The sequence below is a fragment of the Coenobita brevimanus genome, chromosome 35 (assembly GCF_032717465.1).
Source record: "Coenobita brevimanus isolate Jiangsu-jjx chromosome 35, ASM3271746v2, whole genome shotgun sequence".
Classification (NCBI taxonomy): Eukaryota; Metazoa; Arthropoda; class Malacostraca; order Decapoda; family Coenobitidae; genus Coenobita; species Coenobita brevimanus.
The window spans coordinates 18191836-18214335 of NC_136988.1; the positions used below are offsets into that span (position 1 = coordinate 18191836).

The 22500-nt window shown below is 42.4% G+C and overlaps 1 protein-coding gene across 1 annotated transcript in view; it reads right to left on the bottom strand.

Annotated features, from left to right (window-relative positions):
- Nucleotides 1-210: 210 nt before the first annotated feature.
- LOC145396166 (uncharacterized) overlaps nt 211-22500 on the bottom strand; it is a 124938-nt gene continuing 102648 nt past the window's right edge. The window contains exons 3-6 of the mRNA XM_080269608.1: nt 20208-20395; nt 17319-17562; nt 9251-12065; nt 211-528 (exon numbers count right to left, since the gene is read on the bottom strand). Coding sequence (XP_080125734.1) covers nt 211-528; nt 9251-12065; nt 17319-17562; nt 20208-20395 — 3565 coding nt within the window. The remainder of the gene's footprint in view (nt 529-9250; nt 12066-17318; nt 17563-20207; nt 20396-22500) is intronic.

A 22500-nucleotide genomic window follows, 5' to 3' on the forward strand; every position in this document is an offset into this window, starting at 1 on the left:
TCTTCATCTCTCAACTTTCTCCACTTAGACCTATTAGCACTGACTTTATTTTCTTTTTCTCTCACTCAACCATAGACAATAATATGATCGGGTGTTTTCTTATTTCTCTTCCTCCTCTCAACTTTCTCCACTCAGACCTACTGGCCTGACGAATCTTCTGCTCGTTCAATCTACTCGTTCATGAAGACAAGGAGGCAGTACAGGGACAGCTCACACAGCATGTAGAGCAGCAGCATCACGCCAATAAACACAGACCAGTTCTCCATCTTTGTTTACATGAGTTATAAGGCCACAGAGGAGTTTCGTAGGATGCTTGTGAGATACAGGAGCCCGATTCTTATATCTGGAGGCCTGAATCTTATCTCTACGAATCTGAATCTTATCTCTGAAGGCCTGATTCTTATCTCTGGAGGCTTGAATCTTATCCCTAGAGGCCTGAATCTTATCTAGGAGCCTGACTCTTATCTCCACAAGTCTGAATCTTATCTCTGAAGGCTTGAATCTTATCTCTGGAGGCTTGAATCTTATCTCTGGAGACCTGAATCTTATCTCTAGGAGCCTCAATCTTATCAACAAGGCAGCCAGTAAGGTACAGGAGCCACGTGTCAAGGGATAATGATGGGAGTTTGACAGTAGCACGCGCCTCTCTCTCCAAATCCACTGCCTTCTCACTTCACCTCCTGCCCCATCTTCGTCATCCTTCCATTGTCTGTCTCCTCCCGTTCATTCTTCTCTCCCCTCTTTGTTTTTCTTAATTCTTCTCTCCCACTTTCCCACTTGTGAGCTAGTACACGCCTAGTCATCACTGCCAAAAAAAAATCTATATATAATGTTTTCTTTATATATATTTCTCGTTTTTCTGTCTTTCTCAATTCATCTTTTCATTTTCTTCTTCCTTTTAACTCGTCTCACTTCACCTCCCTTCTCACTGTCAGCTAGCACACGCCCTCCTCCCACCACCACTACTGCCACACTTCTTTCTCTCACACATGCTCCACTCTTAGCTCCCTCCCCCCCCTCTCTCTCTCTCTCTCTCTGCCAAGCTTACACCCTTCCTTCCTTCCTTCCTCCCCACCACCTACGCACTTAAATATTTCCTTTTTAACGTAGTGGTTTACTGGATGGGAAGGTGGTCACACACACACACACACACACACACACACACACACACACACACACACACACACACACACACACACACACACCTTCCACACAAACAGACATCCACCCCTCCACCCCCTCCACACACACACACACACACAAGTATCCACCCACAAACCCATCCCCTTCACACACACACACACACACACACACACACACAGTCATCTGAGGCCAATCACCCTAATATAACCCTTCGCCTACAATATGAAGGTCACACTGGCTCACACTAATCCATTCTTCCTATACTCCTTTCACCTTAACTTGGCCCAGATTCTCGTCCTTTTGCAGCTTATTTCACGTAGCTCAGTGGCAGAAAAAGACAATACTACGGCTCTACATCCTTCCCATAGCACTTCTTCGTGACTAGCATCTTGTCCTTTTGCAGCTTATTTCACGTAGCTCAGTGGCAGAAAAAGACAATACTACGGCTCTACATCCTTCCCATAGCACTTCTTCGTGACTAGCATCTTGTCCTTTTGCAGCTTATTTCACGTAGCTCAGTGGCAGAAAAAGACAATACTACGGCTCTACATCCTTCCCATAGCACTTCTTCGTGACTAGCATCTTGTCCTTTTGCAGCTTATTTCACGTAGCTCAGTGACAGAAAAAGACAGTGCTACGGCGCTACATCCCTTCCATAGCACTTCTTCGTGACAGGCATCATATTCTAGTGCTAATCTGCTGTTGCAACTCAGAATTCAAGATGGAGGGATGGCAATGTTAGGCCAAGTTTGAGTAAAGTGATAATTTCCTTCAACCAATTATTTTTTTTATTCTTTTTCTTCTTACTAATGTCTTACGATTTTATTTAGTGTAGTAAAGGATTTCGTAATGATGGGGTTAATGAGGGATGTATTTCAGCCCTCATCTTCACTCTCTCTTTCTCTCTCTCTCTCTCTCTCTCTTCCCCCATCTCACTCTATACCTCCTCTCTCTCTCTCTCTCTCTCTCTCTCTCTCTCTCTCTTCCCCCATCTCACTCTATACCTCCTCTCTCTCTCTCTCTCTCTCTCACACACACACACACACACACGCAAATTTATAAGTTTACAGTTTCACTCCTGTGCAGATTAGTATTATATAACCCTTACACACACACACACACACACACACACACTGGATATTGTACAGTACACTCAAGGTGACCCAACTTGTGTTCCGTAATCCCACTTTCTCTGGCATACCCCCCCCTCTGTGTGTGTGTGTGTGTGTGTGTGTGTGTGTGTGTGTGTGTGTGTGTGTGTGTGTGTGTGTGTGTGTGTGTGTGTGTAAGGGTTAAATATACTAAATTGCACAGGAGTAAAATTGTGTGTAAAATTTTGGTGTGTGTGTGTGTGTGTGTATGTGTGTGTGTGTGTGTGTGTGTGTGTGTGTGTGTGTGTGTGTGTGTGTGTGTGTGTGTGTGTGTGTGTGTGTGTGTGTGAGATTCAAAAGGCATTTCCTGGGAGTTGGAGACAGTGAGAGCATACCTATAATCTCTCTCTCTCTCTCTCTCTCTCTCTCTCTCTCTCTCTCTCTCTCACACACACACACACACACACACACGCACACACACATTTATGATGATGATGATGATGATGGATTTGTGATGACAATCATGATGCTCCCGATGATGATGATGATGATGATAATGATGATGGCAATGATGATTTCCCAATAATAATAATAATAATAATAATAATAATAATAATGATAATGATAATAATAAAAGTAGTAGTAGTAGTAGTAGTAGTAGTAGTAGCAGTAGCAGTAGTAGTAGTAGTAGGAATAATAATAATAATAATAATAATAATAATAACAATAATTATTATTATTATTATTATTATTAATAGCAGCAGTAGTAGTAGTAGTAGGAATAATAATAATAATAATAATAATAATATAATAATAATAATAATAATTATAATGTGTCTCAGTAACAATAAAAATAATCAAATCCTTCCATCACAGAGACTGACTTGGAGTGAGAAAGCAATAGCAAGGAGGGTCAGAAACACGAAGGAGGGCTGGTGAGGAAGAAGGGGTTAAGGAACTCCTCCAAGGTTGCTAAAATGATGCACACACACACACACACACACACACACACACACACACACACACACTAAGGTCTAAAAGTTTACACACTTACTTTTACTCCTGTGCAAATTAGTATAACCCGTCACACACACACACACACACACACACACACACACACACGAGTCAGCACAAATTCACTTTTACTCGTGAAAATTAGTATAACACACACACACACACACACACACACACACACACACACACACACACACGAGTCAGCACAAATTCACTTTTACTCGTGAAAATTAGTATAACACACACACACACACACACACACACACACACACACACACACACACACACACACACACACACACACACACACACGAGTCAGCACAAATTCACTTTTACTCGTGAAAATTAGTATCACACACACACACACACACACACACAACGTTATCCTTTACCGGCAGGCTACATAGTCCTAAAGTTCAAACAGTGACCAGTTGCTCCCTTCTGAGTGGCATTATCTATCAATATCTATCTAAGTATCTATCTATCTATCTACCTTGTGTAAACCCTTATAAACCCTCCAGTAACAGAGCCTGACCCACTAAACCACTAGGCACCCTTATCAAACCCTAATATGCTGCACCCAATTCAAACACTCATAACACACTCAACAGTCTCCCATACACTCAGGGCCACATTCTCGTCTCTTCAGCAAGCTCCCTAACACTTCTTCCTAAGTGATTTATTTCGCTTATTACACTTTGCTAATCCTCTTCTGTGCATAAATAACATACATTAAATTAATCGACCATACCCTGACATAAATCACTAAGGAAAGGTGTTAGGAAGCGTCCGAAAGGGATGCAATACAAACTTAAGACATTGCTATTAATACTACATCACATTTCTCTCTCTCTCTCTGTATTGCTAGTAACCAAGGAGTCTCATTCCTACCTCACAACTTTCACCAAATTTCAGCCAGCCACACCAGATCATCTAAGCTGTGAGCGACCCAGTTAAATAGGGTGAAAAATACAATCACTACAGCACATAATTTATAACCTCCATCCTCAAACGTCTGCCTAAGTTCATTTACCCATAGCCTAGGATATAACAGTTCCAGGCACCACACACCTGCATATTTACCTAGACACCTGAGGCCATTACCACAAGTTAGCGAGTGAGAAGTGTGAACGTCAGGGGTGGGGTTGCGAGAGGCAGACTGAAAAAGATCTGGGATGAGATCATAAAGTGTGACCTCAGGGGTAAGGCACTGAACTGGGAGGCTGCCAGAGATCATGCCACGTGGAACGCCGCCATCAGGTGAGCATGGCTGAAGCAGGGCAAGCATATCATGTCCATTATAAAGAATATGATACGATACGATACCAACAGGTCTCCCCTATGCCTCACTAAAATCATCTGGTCATTATATCTGACAGCCCTGAATTTAAACACCCTGTAATGGGGATCTTAAAAATCCAAGTGAGTTCAGCATGGTAGGCTCTCATCTTTCACAGTTCTTGACTTTGCCAGCTCTATTTTTTCAAGTGAGGTCCTATGAAGGGATTCAGTATCAGAGTTAAATGTGATGGTGATGGCACCAGGAGACTGTAACTCCTTGTTGGCTTTCATTTTGTAGAACATCATTTTGTATCACTTCGTAAAGGCTCCACCATGCTTGCATGCATCGGCCTTGGTCACCTGATGGCAGCTCTCCACGCTGCTCAATCTCTGGCAGCTTCCCTATGCAGTCCCTTATCCCTGAGGTCACACTCAATGACCTCGTCCCTGGTATTTTTTGGTCTACCTCTCGCAACCCTACCCATAATATCAAAATTTATCACCTTCTGATGAACAAGAGATTGAATTAGCAAGAGCTGCGTACTGGAGTTTGAATTCAGAAGTAAGAAGGTTAGCTAGGAGAGATAAAAGAAGATGTGTGGATGAAAAGGTTGCAGAGACTGAAATCTTAATAAACAAAAATGATGGACAGAGTCAAAGAATAGCATATGAATCGATTAGAGAACTGAGTGGTAATGCAGGTAAACGCAAGGAAATACCAGTTAGAGACGGAAGGAAATTTATTGACCAAAGATGGAGATATTAAAAACAGATGGAAAGAGCATTTTGAGACAGTTCTTAATAGACCAATACCACCAGAAGAGGATATACCGTCTGCTCAGGAAGATTTAAATATAGAAACAGGAGAGTTGAGGCTTGCAGAAGTGGAGAAAGCAGTAAAACAGTTAAAGAATAATAAGGCACCAGGGGAGGATGGTTTATTTCCGGAAATGTTTAAAGTGGAGGGGGATAGATTAATAATGATCTTGACCAAGCTATTCAATAAGATATGGGTGACGGGGTTACTACCATCAGTTTGGAAGAATGGTGTAATTGTTAAAGTTCCGAAGAAGGGAGACCTGAGTGAATGTGGTAATTGGAGGGGAATCTCTTTGTCACCGATAGCTTTGAAAGTTTTCAGTAGAGTGTTGTTAAATAGGTTGGAGCCGGTGGTTGAGGGTATTCTGAGGGATGAACAGGCTGGTTTTAGAAAGGGACGTGGTTGCAATGATCAGATCTTTATAGTTAGGCATTTGATGCAGCAAGTTAATGAAATGAGAGTACCGTTAAGTCTTTGTTTTGTTGATTTTGAAAAGGCTTTTGATAGTGTTTCGAGAGAGACTATAGGGAAGATCATGAGACATTATGGAATACCAGAGGAGTTTGTGAGGGTCATTATGAACATGCATGAGGACACATTTTGTTAAGTGATGGTTGATGGTTGTCTGAGTGATTCGTTTGAAGTCAAGTCCGGAGTAATTCAAGGTGGTGTTCTATCGCCTTTACTATTTATATTGGTCATTGATTACATTATGAAACGCGTTGGAACAGAAACCGGTGCAGGTATACTTTGGGGAGAGAACAGGAAACTTTTGGATTTAGATTATGCAGATGATATAGTTTTGATTTGTGATGGGCCAGAAGAGATGCAGAGAGTGTTGGACTGTTTGGTGAGTGAAGGTCGCAAGGTGGGTTTGGTTATTAATTGTGGAAAAACTGAAATAATCAATATGAATATGGAAAATGCGCAGGAATGTGTAATTGGAGGTATGGTTGTAAAGCAAGATGATAGGTTTAAATATTTAGGTACTTATTTAGCCAAGGATGGTTCTTTGAACTTTGAATTCGAGGAAAGGTTAAAGAAGGCTAATCAGGCAATGGGAATGCTTAAAAATATTTGGAATAATAACAATTTCTCTGTGCATACAAAAATCAAACTTTATAAGGTAATGGTTAGGAGTATCTTAATTTATGGACACGAGTCTTGGTACAGCACAGTGACTATGGAAAATAAATTCTTGGTGTTTGAAAATAAAGCACTTAGAAGAATATTAGGAGTTAAGTGGTGGGAAAGGATACCAAATAGTAGAATTAGAGAAATAACGGGAGTGCAGCCGATCGATGAATATGTTAGATTCTCACGATGGAAGTGGCTAGGACATGTGTATAGGAGACAGGGAATAGTACGAGGTACACCAGGGTGGGTGGCACTTGGTAGGAGAGGTAGAGGAAGGCCAAAAGAGACATGGGTGAGGACAATGAGACGGGAAGCTGGAGATGAGTGTTGGGGAGATCTTGAGGAGTTAGCACAAGATAGGATGTGGTGGTGTGAGTTCATCGAGGCCCTATGAATCCCCGAGGGTGCCACAGGAAATGATTGATTGATTGATTGGACCCAATTATCCCCCATCCTCTCCACATGCCCAAACCATCTCAATCTACCTTTCATCACAACACGAATACACTCCAGTCCCATCCTACCTCTCAACTCTTCCATCGTAAACCTAGTCCCCCCCCAAGCCTCGCACTCAGGGATGCACTACACATCCCCCTATTATTGTCGTTTCTGTACGTTTGAGCCTGCAAATATCCTCTTCCTTTACTGCCAAGGTCTCACTACCATACAGCATTACACTCCTAACACATGCTGCATACAGAGATCCCTTGCATGGAGGGAGGGCCTTCTCAATGTCAGTCATTTATTTTGCCATTTACAGTGCATTAATCTCTCATCTGCTTTTTACATATTTTCTTTTAATTAACATGGTAGACAAATATTGTGCATAAGAATATTTATGATCCATACAGATATACACAAGAGGTAAAGAAGTGCCAGGCTGCCTAGTTGCCCTTTTAAGTTGGCTGGGATCTGGGTCTAAGAAGGAAGCCACCAGGTGAAAGAAGTTGATCCACACATTTCTATTTCTTCAAAAGTATATCTGCCATTTTTGCAAAAATACAGTATACCGTATTTTCAAAATACTTTGGAAGGGTGTTAAATGTTCACAGTCTGGTTGGAGTGTGTCAAGATCTGCTTCAGAAACAGACAGCACAGCATTACACCACTGGCAGCCACCAATTTTCTTCAGAACTCTTTTTATATCCACAAACAAGCGGTATTAAGACTGCTCCTGACATTCAATCAAAACAGTGTAGTAGCAGCAACTGACACATCCTTTGTTCTCAGTTTGGCAATAACCATACAGAATATACCTCAGAGCTGCCAACTGCTGGTACAAACGGTGCAACCACTTGTTAAAATATGAACATATGGAGGGTGAAAGACTGACGAAGAGAGTGTATGTGAGTGAGGTGGAGGGGGGAAGAGGGAGGCCGAGGATGAGATGGAGGGATGGGGTGGAGAGGTATATGAGAGAGGGGGGTGTGAGTTGGGAGCAGGGCAGTGAAATGGCAGGGGACAGGGCGATTTGGAGGCGATTTGTTTGTGGCCACCCCAAACGGGATTGAGGAGTCTGGCAATAGATAGATAGATAAAACACAATAATAATACCAAAAAAAGCAGCAGCACACTCACAAGAAGTGCGACTTGGCAAGATAAATAAAAAAACTAGTGCTCAGAATATGAAGAAACCACCTTCTAACCACCTGAAATATACATATGTACCCAAAGAAAATGAAACTGCATTAAAACAAACACTATCCCTTTTCTGTCCTCAAAACAACAGGGTTCAAGGTTATTCTGTAAAGGCCAAAAACCAGCAGCAATCACACGTCACAACTTTTACTGATCCACCATAAACATCCCTGACGCATCTCCATGTGTCAGCACAGCAAACAGCCTGCCATAAATAAGACTCCCTGGCTCTAAACTGGAAGTGGTTAAACACTCCCCTCTCGGCTGTGACTTGCACCTGCGGACCTTTGTTTATTTCTTTATTTGTTTAAACCATTACATCCAAAAGCCAGAACTGTGCACAAGCAGTACATCACAAATGACTAACAGAAGAAAAACAGCAAACAAGATGACAAAAGACTAAAGCCAGACAACAGTACACAATTCTCTCTGCGCTTAAAGCCAACCAAAGAAGGGGACACTGATCTCAGGCAAGCTATTCCACAACCACATACTAACTAGATGTACCCCAAATAAGGCAGACAGTTGCAGTGAGTGATTCACTATTAAAGCACAAGCCTGCCAACACATCCTAACTTGCTCAGGTGAACCTTATTAGTAACCTGATGTGCAACAGTGTGGATAGCAACAACACCATACCCAATACCTGTAAAAAGAAAACTCAAAATCTGACCACAATGCCCATTTTAAGCAAGAGTGTTCTGTATTATGCCTACACACATCTATTACATTTAGTACATGCTGTTGTTCCTCTGGCTATCACTTCCATTTTCATACTGAACTATCACGGAGATATCAACACCAATTTCCCACTCCAACTCTGATACACTGTACTAAATTTAAAAATAATAATAACAAATATGAACATATAGCACTGTGTACATGACAATAAAATATAGTCAGTCCCTGTTAATATTATGTAAGCATTCCAAAATATCACAGCAGTTTCCATATGACTGGCAATGTAAACTTGAAGAATCTTTAAAGTCAGCTTTATAAGTAGCAATGAATCTTCAACAAGCATTTTTTTCTCTCAAGTACTACAGACTTAATAGCAAAACAGAATTTCACAGAGGGTGACATACAACAAGGACTTACTATGACGGAAGTGTAATACAGTACTCACCTCCTGCTGTCCATGCTGCCCAGGCTTCTGTGGCAGAGCCGGTGGTTCATCCCCTCTTGAGGATGCCACATCAGAAGCAAGGGAGGAGCGCCGTGATCCACCCCTGGAGTTGTCCTCGGGTGTCGCTTCGCTCCCGGAGTCTCGACCGCTGGTGGAGCGTCTTCGACCTGATCGGTGTGGTGGGTCATCCCCGTCGCTCTCTGGGACACGACCGAGACGAGCCAGACCCTTGCCGGCCCGACCAGACTTGTCTGTCCTGAGATTCTGGGTGCCTGAGGTGTGGGTCGAGTTGGTCCACTTCCCCTGTGAGGTTTCTGGGGCCGACTGTGATGATATGAGGCTGGACTGACTGCTGGCCGAGCTGAGATCACTGATGGATGCACCGCCCATGTTCTTCCCTGCGTGACGCTCATAGAATGACATCACTGCCTGCTTTTGGATGCTCTTGAGGGTAGCATCTGACACCTTCCTTCTCTTTTCCGGATCCAAGTACGAATACGAAACACTATTAGTTCTATCATGTCGGTCAATTCTCTCAACTCTATCCACTTCAGTAAAAGTGTTCATAATGTTCTGGAAGTTTTCATGGACAAAAGGTCTACCATCCACCTCCCTCTGTACTGGTGACCAAGATGCTGATCCAGAACTTGAAGGAGACCGTAAAGTGTCTATGCTTCCATCTCCCTTTCTTTCGGTTCTTGAGAAATCGAGCCTTAACTCCCGATCCCTTGAACCTCTTCTCTGGTGTGTTCTTGTCTCACTAACCTCCCAATGTTCATTTGACATCCGTGCCTCAAGTTTTTCCCCAGGATCACGAAGTTCAAGAGCTGTGGTTTCATCAAGGGGTCTTCTGAACTCCTGCGATTCTCGGCGATCAAGTGGATCTCTTAGATCTCTCTCCCTAGAGCCACTGTTGTCACGAGGCCAGCGGGATACAACTTCCGAACCAGCTGTACGGGACTGTCTCTCTAGCTCGTGGATTCTCTCAGCTACTGATGGAGGCTTGCTGAAGTCTATGGTTGGGCTCTGTGGAGATCTGCTACTAGAAGACTTCGGGGTCTCTCTCATTTCTGCTGTTGGGGCTTCTGTGATCTGAGAGAGGGGCTGTGTGTAGGAATAGGAAGGGAATTTCTTGAGGTTATTCATTTCATTATTTCTCTCTACTTCCCTATTCCATTTACCCTCCCGTAACCGTGGATACCCTGACTCAGTATCCCTGATGGAGCGCCTCACATCCCTGTGATCTCGTGATTCGTGACCCAGCTTTCCATGTGGTGGTTTCCCCCGACCCTCAGCACCATAATAAAGAACCGACTCGCTGTTGTGACGCTGCGGTGCCTGCACCCGTGAGCTGTGCACAATATTGTGATCGGACCTTGGATCCCGTGAATGACCAGACATAACAGAGATATCGGACAGAGAGCCATGCCACTTGAGTGTTTCTGAAGATGAAGCTGATGAGGAATTGGTGACTACCGTTGTGACGCTTTCCCTGCCATTGCTGTAGCGGGCACTGTCAGCAACACTCTCACTCTCTCCCCTACCCGAGTCCCTTTCTGAGCTCCCATCCCACATCACAGACTCTCGACGCAACTGGTCCAGCAAAGGCGTCGTCCCTATTAAGTCAGCATATCCAAATTCCTCATATTGACGGACATACTCCTCTAGCTGAGCTGCCGTCACCTGTCCCAGCGAGGCTTCACCCATGTTAATATCACGTTCAGGAGGCGAGGGGATCCGATAGTCCTTGTCATCTAGCGGTCGGCCATCACGGTCATACAGCGGGTAGTAGGCACTGCTTGGCTTGTAGTATGAGTCTGAGAAGGAGTAATTTGAGCCTGAGAATATGTCATCTCTGAGACTACTGTGAAAAACTTCCTTGGGGATTTTTTCTGACCTTTCCATAACAGTCTTGAGTTGTCTCTGGAAAGACTGGTTGACAGGTTTCTTATTGTAAGGCCGAGCATACCCCGCCACCTTCTCTTTAGGATACTCTGACTGCTCCGTCCAAGATTTAGACCGATGAGAACCCTGTGGGGCAGATGACTGGGACTGTGGGTCTGCAAGGCCAGGCACATTAATTTCATGTGAGGAGGGTTCATGACTTGCTGCCGGCACTGGCCACGAGGGGTACTTCTCATGCCCTGGGCCATATTTGATATATTTTAGACTAGAAGCATCACGGACAGGAGGAGGGGGCGGGGATGAGGGATGGCGGCCAGATGATGAACTAAAGGTAGGCGAATGTTGCACAGAAGTTAGAGATTGACCAGGCGTTGTGGCTGTCGGTGAAACTGGAGCCTGTTGGTGCTGCTGATAGCCTGGGCCGGGAGGGGAGTAAGGTGGAGGTGCTAGTGTCAAGTCAGGCTCAGATATGTTCCAACTCCCGTGGTACTTGTGACCTTCCGGCCCAAGGTTATCATAGGAGAAAAATCGGGCCCGGTCCATTCCATGATGGTGGGAGTGATGACTGTGGTCTGCTCTGGGACTAAGGTCATCGGGCTCACTGTAGTTCGAGGCATTGGAGTGTTGGCGACTATGAAATGATCCTGCCGATCCCGAACTAAGTGCCGAGAGCTGGCGGGAGTGGAGCAGCTGGTAAGAGGAGGACCGGAGATGATGGGCGTAATCCTCCCTGTCGGGGGTACTGTCAGCCCCCATACTGGCATCCCAATACCTCCCCTGCACCACTCCCGTCCCGCCCGGCCCACCACCCTTCTTGGCGGAGGACTCTGCCCCGTGGAGGTAAGAGTACATGGACGACTTGGTCACCATGCTGCCGCCATCATCACTGTCATCCAGGTTGGGGGTGGACCTGAAAGAAAAAGCATCTCGTTAGTCACCCCCATTACTTAAAACAATATCAGTACCATAATCAACTTCTTTATTAACATAATCATCACTATTATTTAACCCTTGCTAAGCTGCAGCCCTAACAAGAGGGACAATGAAAGTCTGTACAGGCCAAGCTGCAAGCCTAATATGAGGCAAAATTTACTGGTTATAAAACAATGACTTATGGAAGGTAAATTACCTTACACAGGCACAGATTGATGCAACATTTAGCTTTGTAGTATATATATGTATACAGGTACAGTACAGAACATCATTACAAAAGGATGAACTGGGGGCAAAAAATCGTATAATATGCAATTTCACCTCTTCTATTTCTCACATCCCTCTGCTGGCTAATATAAAATAAGAGACACTTGGTTCTCTTTACCCACAGATGATTCTCCTTGATATGATGTGCCAGGGAGGAAAGTGGCACACAAGACCTATGTGTCAAGCAGATGCAGTGGAACAGTTGGCTAACTTTTGTCTCTCAGGCTGGCATTCTTGCTTGTTGAGGAAAATCCCTAACACCTCTTCCTTAGCAATTTATTATTAGATATGGCTGGTTAATATCCTTTTGTACGTTATTCATCCAGACTATAGTGACATCAGAGGGATTTACGTAACACAGAATAGGAGAGAAAGGTGTAACACAAGTTGTAACAAGTTAAATTAATTGCTTAGGAAATGGTGTTAGGGAGCTTCCTCAACTGACATGAGTTCAGACCTGGGTATACACTATTGAGAGGACAATGCTTTGACACAGGGGAGGCCATACTACTTACATACTCTCCTGTGTTATATAAGGTAACTAAACAGGCATCCCCACTGCCTAGCACTGGTGTTGCAAAACAAAAAATCAAATATCCTATGACACATGATGGATGAGAGAATATACATAAGCATTACCTTCTTTTTCTGTGCCTGCCCTCCTCTCTTCCTATTTCTCGCATCTTTCCTGTCACTTCTTATTGCTTTTCTTTCCTTTACAGGTGGCTTTACATTGAGTGACAAGCCAAATGGTTTCCTGTAAGCCAAGAAACCATTTACAACGCTGGGTGGTAACCATATAACCAAACCATACGTGCTCCCTACGTGTGAACAAGTGGGTTGGTGGAGGGTTAGTGCTCCTCCCCTTAAAACAAATAACTCAAAGTCAAATGGCCACCCCTTAAGGGATTATGGCATCTGGCAATATATAGATAGATAGAGTTTACCTTCTCCTCTAACTCATGTTCAACAAATGATCAGTGTGCTTTGTTTTCACCTCCCCATCGTATGTCAATGTGGGACTATTGGTTACGATGATGCTTGTTGCTGGATGATGTCCATAGCCACAAGATGATGTTTATAGCTACGTGATGATGTTTGTGGCTACAGGATGATTTTTTGTGGCTAAAGGATGAGGTTTATAGCAACAGGGTGATGTTGTGGGTACACATTCTGGTTTAGGTGATATTTAACTTAACCGCTGAACTCCATTTAAGTCTATCTATCTATCTATTGCCAGACGCCTCAATCCCGTTTGGGGTGGCCACAAACAAATCGCCCTGTCCCCCGCCATTTCACTGCCCTGCTCCCAACTCACACCCCCCTCTCTCATATACCTCTCCACCCCATCCCTCCATCTCATCCTCGGCCTCCCCCTCCCTCTTCCCCCCTCCACCTCACTCACATACACTCTCTTCGTCAGTCTTTCACCCTCCATCCTCTCCACATGGCCAAACCACCTCAGTGTGTTCCTCATAACGCTTCCTATCACATCCACATCCACACCACAACTTTTCACTTTATTTTTGCTACCTTCAGAGGGTTTTAATCAGGACAGGAGATACTTTTCAAAATGAAGGGACTAAGTACTTCCTTCATTAACCTGTTCAGCATAAAAAATCTTCCCCAAGTTGAATATACTGTCCTGTAGGTAACAAACATATGCCATAAAACAAAATAACTGAAGGCATTAAACTTGTATACATCTCATCATAATTATTTTCAAGACCATGAGATTACAGTACAAAAGTAATCCATCTCTGAAGTAGTTAGTGTGCTAATGAAAAACACTTAACTGTAGTTTTCAAGTCACTTTCCATTACAGTCTTCAATTTAAAGAAAAACAGCACTGTAATTTCATGATGCAATTATGTACCATTCATCATTATCATAACTTAGCTAAAAGTACTAAATTCAGTTACTATACCCAGCCTATTACTGGGAAAAAATACAATACGAAAAAACAGCCATACAAGGTAGAGTTGGCTATGACCCCCACACCCCTACAATGGCCAAGAGGACGATGGTGAAAGTCAGGAAATACCACAGAAAACACTACCAAAGACACAACATATGGAAATGCCACAAATATTTTACATAACTGTTAAATTAGCTCAGTGACAACAACCAGTACTCTAGTTATAACGAACTCCATTTGACCACTATCTCAGGTTCATGGCAAGGGCAATAATTCTACTTAAATGGATGTAAAAATATTCTAACATTGCATCTGCTTTGTGGCAGACATTTCTAGTCACAAAGTATGAATATTTATTGGCCCCAAAATTATCAATGAACGTGTACTAGAGTAACAATTATATCTGTGCTACTTTGGATTTTTATAATACAGATAATGAAATAAAGACAATTGTGAAATCACTGTTAGAATTGTATCAAGTATTAACCTAAAGTGCCACAGCCTCATTATTAACCCCTCCCCCACACTCACACAGAGTGGGCAGATGATGATGGGGACAAGAATCCGATATGAAAGGAACATCAGAAAGTCCCACATAGCTACAATCTCGCCACATACCATTCACTGGAAGGTACACTTGATGAAAAAAAACAATCTTACACAGGTAATCAATGTTTTCATATTCAGTGTTGTTGAATACCATGTTTTTTCTTTACGGGAATATTTCTGAACGAGCAGTTTACTTTATATGTTCCATAAAGATCTTTCTTCATGTCATACTGATAGCATTACTTGCTATATACAACTATGAGTTGTTACTGGACAATATTGTTATACCTTTCATCCACTGTTTTAAAATGTAACGACAATGGTTGCAAACATAGTTTTTTGACTGAGTGTACAGTACAGGTGTAATGGGGTCTATACAAGCTTGAATTCCCAGAGGCAATGTGGGGATCCTTTCTTTAGTTAAGTGTAATGTTTGTGTATGTGAAGCATTTGAATCCTGGCCAGTACAGTGATTAAGTTAGTAAAGTTTTGCACGGCCTTTACAATGAACAAAAGTTCACCAATATTTCACCTCTTTCACTTCTCACTTTTCTTTCCTGGTTAATATTCCTAAGCTGAACATGGCCTCATATGTCTCTCTGGCCATACATGCTCCTCTTTTCAATATTACAAAGCTGAGACAGGCTTGGTATGTTTCTCTGCCCATAGATGCTACGATACATCAGGGGAAAAGGTGTTATGTAGATGCAGTGGAAAGTAAGTTTACGTTTGTCCTTGACTGCAAGCATGTGTAGCCATGTATGTACGTTTGTATGTATGTATGTATGTATGTTTGTATGTATGTACTATGGGTCATAAAAGTACTGGTGCACAATATGAGTCAAACATCTGCGACCACATAACAAAGGTCACTGAAATATTAGTGTCTGACTTGCCACACGCTGGTAGCCCTGATGTCGGGAGGCGTCATGTATTGCCAACTTGCAATATCCTCTTGTAAACACATAGCAGATGTTATAATTTCATAAACACTGTTCATACACAATGATACGTTGATAATGTCAGCTGTTGTTCGAATCTTTCCGGCAGGCATCGGACCCCCTGTGCACAGATACTTTTGTAACACATAGAACCAATATACAGTATGTATGTAAAGTATGTATGTATGTATGTAAAGTATGTATGTATGTATGTAAAGTATGTATGAATGTATGTATGTATGTATGTACGTACCAACATGTAGGATGTATGCAAGGTATGTATGTATGTATGTTTTTCTGCACATAGATTATTCTCTCTGATATTGATACATCAGGGAGGAAAGTAACAGACATGCCCCAGGCGTGACTGACTATACATGGCAGGTTACACCACAGGGGGGTTACCACATCCCTACACCAATATAAACAAGTGACTTCCAGCCCTTGACTCCTGACCCTCTTAGGCCTAGGCACTTTACGACACACAGGAAATAGGTGGAAAGTATTTGTTCTTTCTCCCCTAACCACAGGGATAACGACATGGTAATTACATCACCAATTACTCGGCCACAACAACTTATACACAGCTACACTGGCCGTCAAATGATGTGTCTCGCTCCCACCAACAATATGAATCTTTGCCAAACAAGGACCAAGAATCTGACTCCCCCCCTCTCACTCCCCATCCCACCATCCCTACTCCTTTCATCCCTCTCCTTACAAAACTCTGTTGATGTAATCCCATGTGGCTGAAGTTTAAATTGTGACTGTTAGTGATATACAACTTTTGACTATGGGTGTACAGTAAACAATTTAAGAGAGAAATGTGTTCAAAAATACCTCAACTTCTTCCATACGGTTCATATTCAAAAGTTGGGAGACTATGGCAAATCATCTTTATAAGTATGGAAGTGTCAATGGAGATCTTATACAACAAATTTTTGTGCATTTACTATGGCCATAACCATTTACAACGCTGGGTGGTAACCATATAACCAAACTATACGTGCTCCCTACATGTCAACAGATGGGTTGGTGGAGGGTTAGTGCCCCTCCCCGTAAAACAAATAACTCAAAGTCAAATGGCCACCCCTTATGAGATTATGGCATCTGGCAATAGATAGATAAATAGATAGATAGATAATTACAAAACATAGCACAAAAAATAGCAAGAAAAAAAGGCACTGTAACAAAGACAACTAAATTATAAGGCTATTTTTTTTCTTTCCTTTTTTTTAAATTTTATCCCCAGATGATTTCATGCAGCTTACGATAGGGGAGAGGCAGTCCCCCCATTAATCCCTTCACACCTACAGTAGTATTCCCCCTGACAAAACTAAGGCACCTGGTGGTAGAAAGAATAACATTTGGAAGATATCACCACAGCTCTGAGTTAATAAACGAAATAAATATACGTGAATTGTGATGAATATGATGATGAAAATGATGATGATGATGGTGATAACTATGACAACAGCAACGACAATGATGATCACGATGATAACCATCGACCATTATTCTGGAGGCAGGTAAGGCTCATCATGTCTTTATATACCTGGAGGCATGTAGAGAAGATGTCACAGTGGAATGCCGGGTGGAGGTTGAACAAGAGTATGATGCATTCTGGTGCAGTGAGGGGGTACTCTTGGCCGACACCAGCGATGAAGCAGACGGGCCGCTTGGACTGACCAGAGACTCGGCAAAGGAGGAGAGACTTTCGGCCGAGGAGTACTTGGGCAGGGGTGACCGACCTGAGGACCTTGCAGCGCTGTTCCTCTCAAGGGTTAAATCAGAAGCTCCTGTGGGGATGGAGAGAGAGTCAAGGTAGTATCCTAGTTAAGTGTGAGCTTGTCAAGATATTAAGTAAAATGAGATGATTTGGACATGTGAGGAGGAGGGATGAGGAGTATGTCAGGAGGAGGATGCTGGAAATGGAGTTACCAGGCAGGAGAAAGAGAGGAAGGCCAAAGAGAAGGTTTATGGATGTAGTGAAGAAGGAAATGCAGGTGGTAGGTGTAAGAGAAGATGCAGAAGACAGTAAGATGAAGACGGGTGATCTGCTGTGGCGGCCCCTAAGGGGAGAGCCGAAAGGAGAAGAAGAAGGAACTGACCAAACACCCCGAAATTATGCTAACCCACCAAAGGTACTCCAATGTCCCCTCTCTGTATACATTGTATATATACACATACACACACACACACACACACACACACACAAAGAACACTGAGTTAGAGGATCATACACAAAACAATGCTAGAGAAACAAGAGAACGTTTTCAAATGTAGTTTTTGTTCCTAGTCAAGTTTACTGTAAAATTAACAACAGAAACAGAGCAGTGTGGAAAGCTGCCATTAGGTGACCAAGGCCGATGCCTACAGGCAAGTTGTGCCTTTATACATGATATGAAACGATATGGTGATAAAGGATACATTACCAATACGGCCAGTCCTTATTATATACTGGGAATGTGTTTCAAATTATTTCGTTCTCTTTTCTCTGTACAACTGATAAGGAAAATTAGGGAACTGGCAAATCAAATTTAATATGTATGCTAAACATGAAATTTTAATGTGCAATTTATTTTTTTATGAATGTGGACCTGATGACAAACCAGCGCACACAAACACAACAGATCGTGACAAATTCTGACCTTGACCTGTGACCTATGACTTAAAAAAAAAAAAAAAATCCTTCACTTTTGACTTACCCTCAACCTTTCTGCAAAGTCTGGCCTAAATTTATGGTTTAAGCTGACCTTGCTATGTGACCCTGACCTCTGACTTATTTTCCACACACACACACACACACACACACACACACACACACACACACAAAGTCAATCCTTTTAGCTGACCCTCAACCCTTTCATCAAGAGTGGTTAAAATATGATCAAAGATATCTAAAAAAAACTAGTAGTGCAATTCAACTGCTTGCTTGCAACTCGGTCCCTTACTAACATTAATAAATACATTCAAATACATAGTCAATCAGTAACAGAGTAACATCTATCTATCTATCTATCTATAGCCCGACGCCCTAATCCCGCAAAGGGTGGCCGCAGACAAAACGCCTCCAAGTCACTCTGTCACCCACCATTTGACTACCCTCCCCCCAACTCACCCCCTCCTCCCTTATATACCTCTCAACTCCGTCCCTCCACCTCATCCTCGGTCTACCCCTCCCTCTCCCTCCCTCCACCTCACCTACATACACCCTCTTAGTCAGTCGTTCATTCTCCATTCTCTCCACATGTCCAAACCACCTCAGTGTATTTCTCCTAATCTTTTCAACCACATCCACATCTACCCCACAACGTTCCTTCACTTCTTCATTTGTCAACCTGTCCCTCCACATCACTCCACATGCTCCTCTCAAAAAACAAAGACACAAAAGGTAGCTCACTGGCAGTCCCATTATAGTATATAGACGGAGCGCGATTCAAAATACTACAGATTTATCCATACAACTGACCGTTACTACAAGCTGAGGGGGGGCTGGCAAATCTAGGCAGTGAGGAAATATTGAAAAATAATTTAGTGATACAGCTATTTCTTACTTTATCACTCCATTCTCAAGACCACTTCATCACGTTTAAGGGACATATTCTGGAGTGAAGGGATTACACAGCCATGACCAGCTAACACCTTCATTACCAGAGATCCACCCTAAGTGAAATAAAAATAATCTGATGGTAGCATTTTTTTTTTTCTTCAATAACGGAACAGATGGAAAAACAACTGAATAAATGACAAAAATTTCTCACCTGATTCAAGAGGCTAACTGTATTCTGATTGAGAGAGAGAAAGAGAGAGAGACTTTCCAACCTCTACCACCAGACCACTATACTCCGTTTACTCTAACCTGGCCCAAATTTTCATCCTTTTGCTGCTTATTTCACCTCACTCAGTGGCAGAAAGCAGAACTACAACCACCCTAGAGACTTTTTCCTGGCAATTCTTCATCAGTAGCACCAAATTCTAGTGTTAATCTGCTGCAAAAATTCAACATTTAAGATAACAAGGTAGCAATTTTAGACCAAAGAGAAGGTGGGGAGATATGATGGATGAATGTGTGAGGAAGAGAGGTTTGGAAGTCGGTGTGGCTAGGGAACTGACAGGAGATCGAGCTGGTTGGATGAATGTTGTGAGAAGAAGTGCATGATCAGGGATTTGGCACCCCTTTTTAACGTGGCAGCGTCCGGATTGACTCAATCGGATACGTTTATGTGAAGCTACAGAACGTGGTGAATGTTTTTGGCCCATCCGATAAAGCCAGGATTCCGGGGCTTGAATGATGAGTGAATGGAAGTGTGGCCCACTGGATTGGGCAAATTTGGGCTGTCTGGACATTGCTACTCCTCACCCTGCCCTAAGGTGGGAAAGGAGGTCCCGATGATGATAACGTTAGTGTGAAGAGAGTACAGGCATCTACATAAGGACTTACTGTAACTGGGCAGAGGGGAGCGACTGGAGGATCTTGCAGTGGTGTTCTCGGGGGTCTCATCCGTCACTCCTGTGGGTGTGGCAGGGGGCAGGCCAGGGGAGGATGGAGGGGTCTTGGTGCCAGGTGCCGAGGGGCTGCTGGCACCGTCCGGCTGCCACGAACACCGCCTCTCAAGTGTGCCGTGCCCTCTGTGGAAAAAAAAACTCCATTAGCCATCCGGTTTAATATTAATAGGCTGGGAAAATATTACACTACAGCAAAACCTCAGAACAACACACTAACTGGAGGGAAGCCTGGTCCGATCAAGCCAAAAATCCATTGAATCCGACAGTCTCTCCCTGAGGTGGGATTTCAAGCATGTGTCTGAAAGTAAATGTGTAAAGGAACGTATTCTAGTACTAAAAATGAAAACTATACCCATTTACACCAACAACCCATAATTTCATCTTTTTGTGTTACTTTTACACCTTTGTCACTGCACTTCATGAGGTGCATGTAGTGCAACCCACTTGGCCTTATTTAACGGACACTGTTATAGCCGACAGAAGCGCAGTGGCTTCGTAGTGTCCATTTCATCCAATATCAGGTCTATCGAGGCACGTTAAATCAAGCCTTTACTCTATTTAATATTCATAACATTTTTTTTACTCTACTGGATACATTTATGTGAAGCTACAAAATGTGGTGAATGTTTTTGGTGAATCAGATACAGCCAGGATTCCGGGGGCTTGAATGATGAGTGAATGGAACCGTGGCCCAATGCACTGAACAAACTTAGGCTGTCTGGATGTTGCTTCTCACCCTGCCCTAGCGTGGGAAAGGAGGTCTGGATGATGATGATGACGATGATGATTGATGATGATGACGATGACGATGATGATGATGATGAACTTTTTTCATTTTTTGCTTCAGTTACTCTTAAGACAGATTGCTAACATTCCTAAGTGTCCTGTGGCCTTAAAAAAAAAAAAAAAAAAATCCATTAGTTACGAAGCTCAATACTAATAGGCTGTGGAAAAAACACAATATATATTACTGGACTGTACGGCTCTCTATTGTATTTTGTTTTTCTCTTGGAGGGAACTGTTATTGCGGGCTCATGGCCTTTGGTTCCTTCTTCCTCGCATTAAAAAAAAAAAAAAAATCAACCAGCACTAGACAGGGTTGATGGTCAGATAAGGATGGCACAACAAAACAACAACAACAGCAACAAACCAACATCATTCTAAACAAACTAAGTTATTTTTAAAAATTAACGATTGTAGACCAGTTACTTACACATATATACGAGTACCACACAAACCTCTTAGACAGGTAATCCAGGCATAGGCTATATAACGTTAACACCAACATACTTACACTAACTATTTAAAATTATAACATTAACACCTATATACTTAGACTAACTTTTTAAAATTATACCGTTAACACCAACATACATATACTAACTATTTAAAATTATAACATTAACACCTATATACTTAGACTAACTTTTTCAAATTATACCGTTAACACCAACATACTTACACTAACTTTTTAAAATTAAACCGTTAACACCAATATACTTACACTAACTTTTTAAAATTATACCGTTAACACCAACATACTTACACTAACTTTTTAAAATTAAACCGTTAACACCAATATACTTACACTAACTTTTTAAAATTATACCGTTAACACCAACATACTTACACTAACTTTTTAAAATTAAACCGTTAACACCAATATACTTACACTAACTTTTTAAAATTATACCGTTAACAGCTACATACTTACACTAACTTTTAACATTCAAAAGTGTAAGGTAAATTCTGCATCGCCAAGTACACGATAAAGGCAGCGACCATGCATGCTTTGTCAGGACTTGCAGGATAATACTTGTACTCTCGTCGGGTAAGGAGACTCCCTAGCACCTCTTCCTTGGCGCTTTATTTTTGGTTATGGCTGGTTAATATCCTTGTGCTCACTATCCATGCACTGTATGGCGATACTTGAAAGATTTATGTAACACTGACATAGTAAGGTGTTAAGCAAAATAAGTCGCCTAGGAAAAGGTGTTAGGGTGCTTTCTTAAACAACGAGAATGCATGCCTCTGCCAGTCTACCTAAACCCCTTTTCCACGAACCTGGCCTAAAATTCCCCATCTCTATCTTGAATGCTGAGCTATAAAAACTAGAATATGATGCTAGTCACGAAGAAGTGCTAGGGAAAATGTTGATCCGTAGCATTTGTATTTATTTATTTATTTTTTTTTGGGGGGAGAACTGAGCGACGTCAAATAAGCTGCGT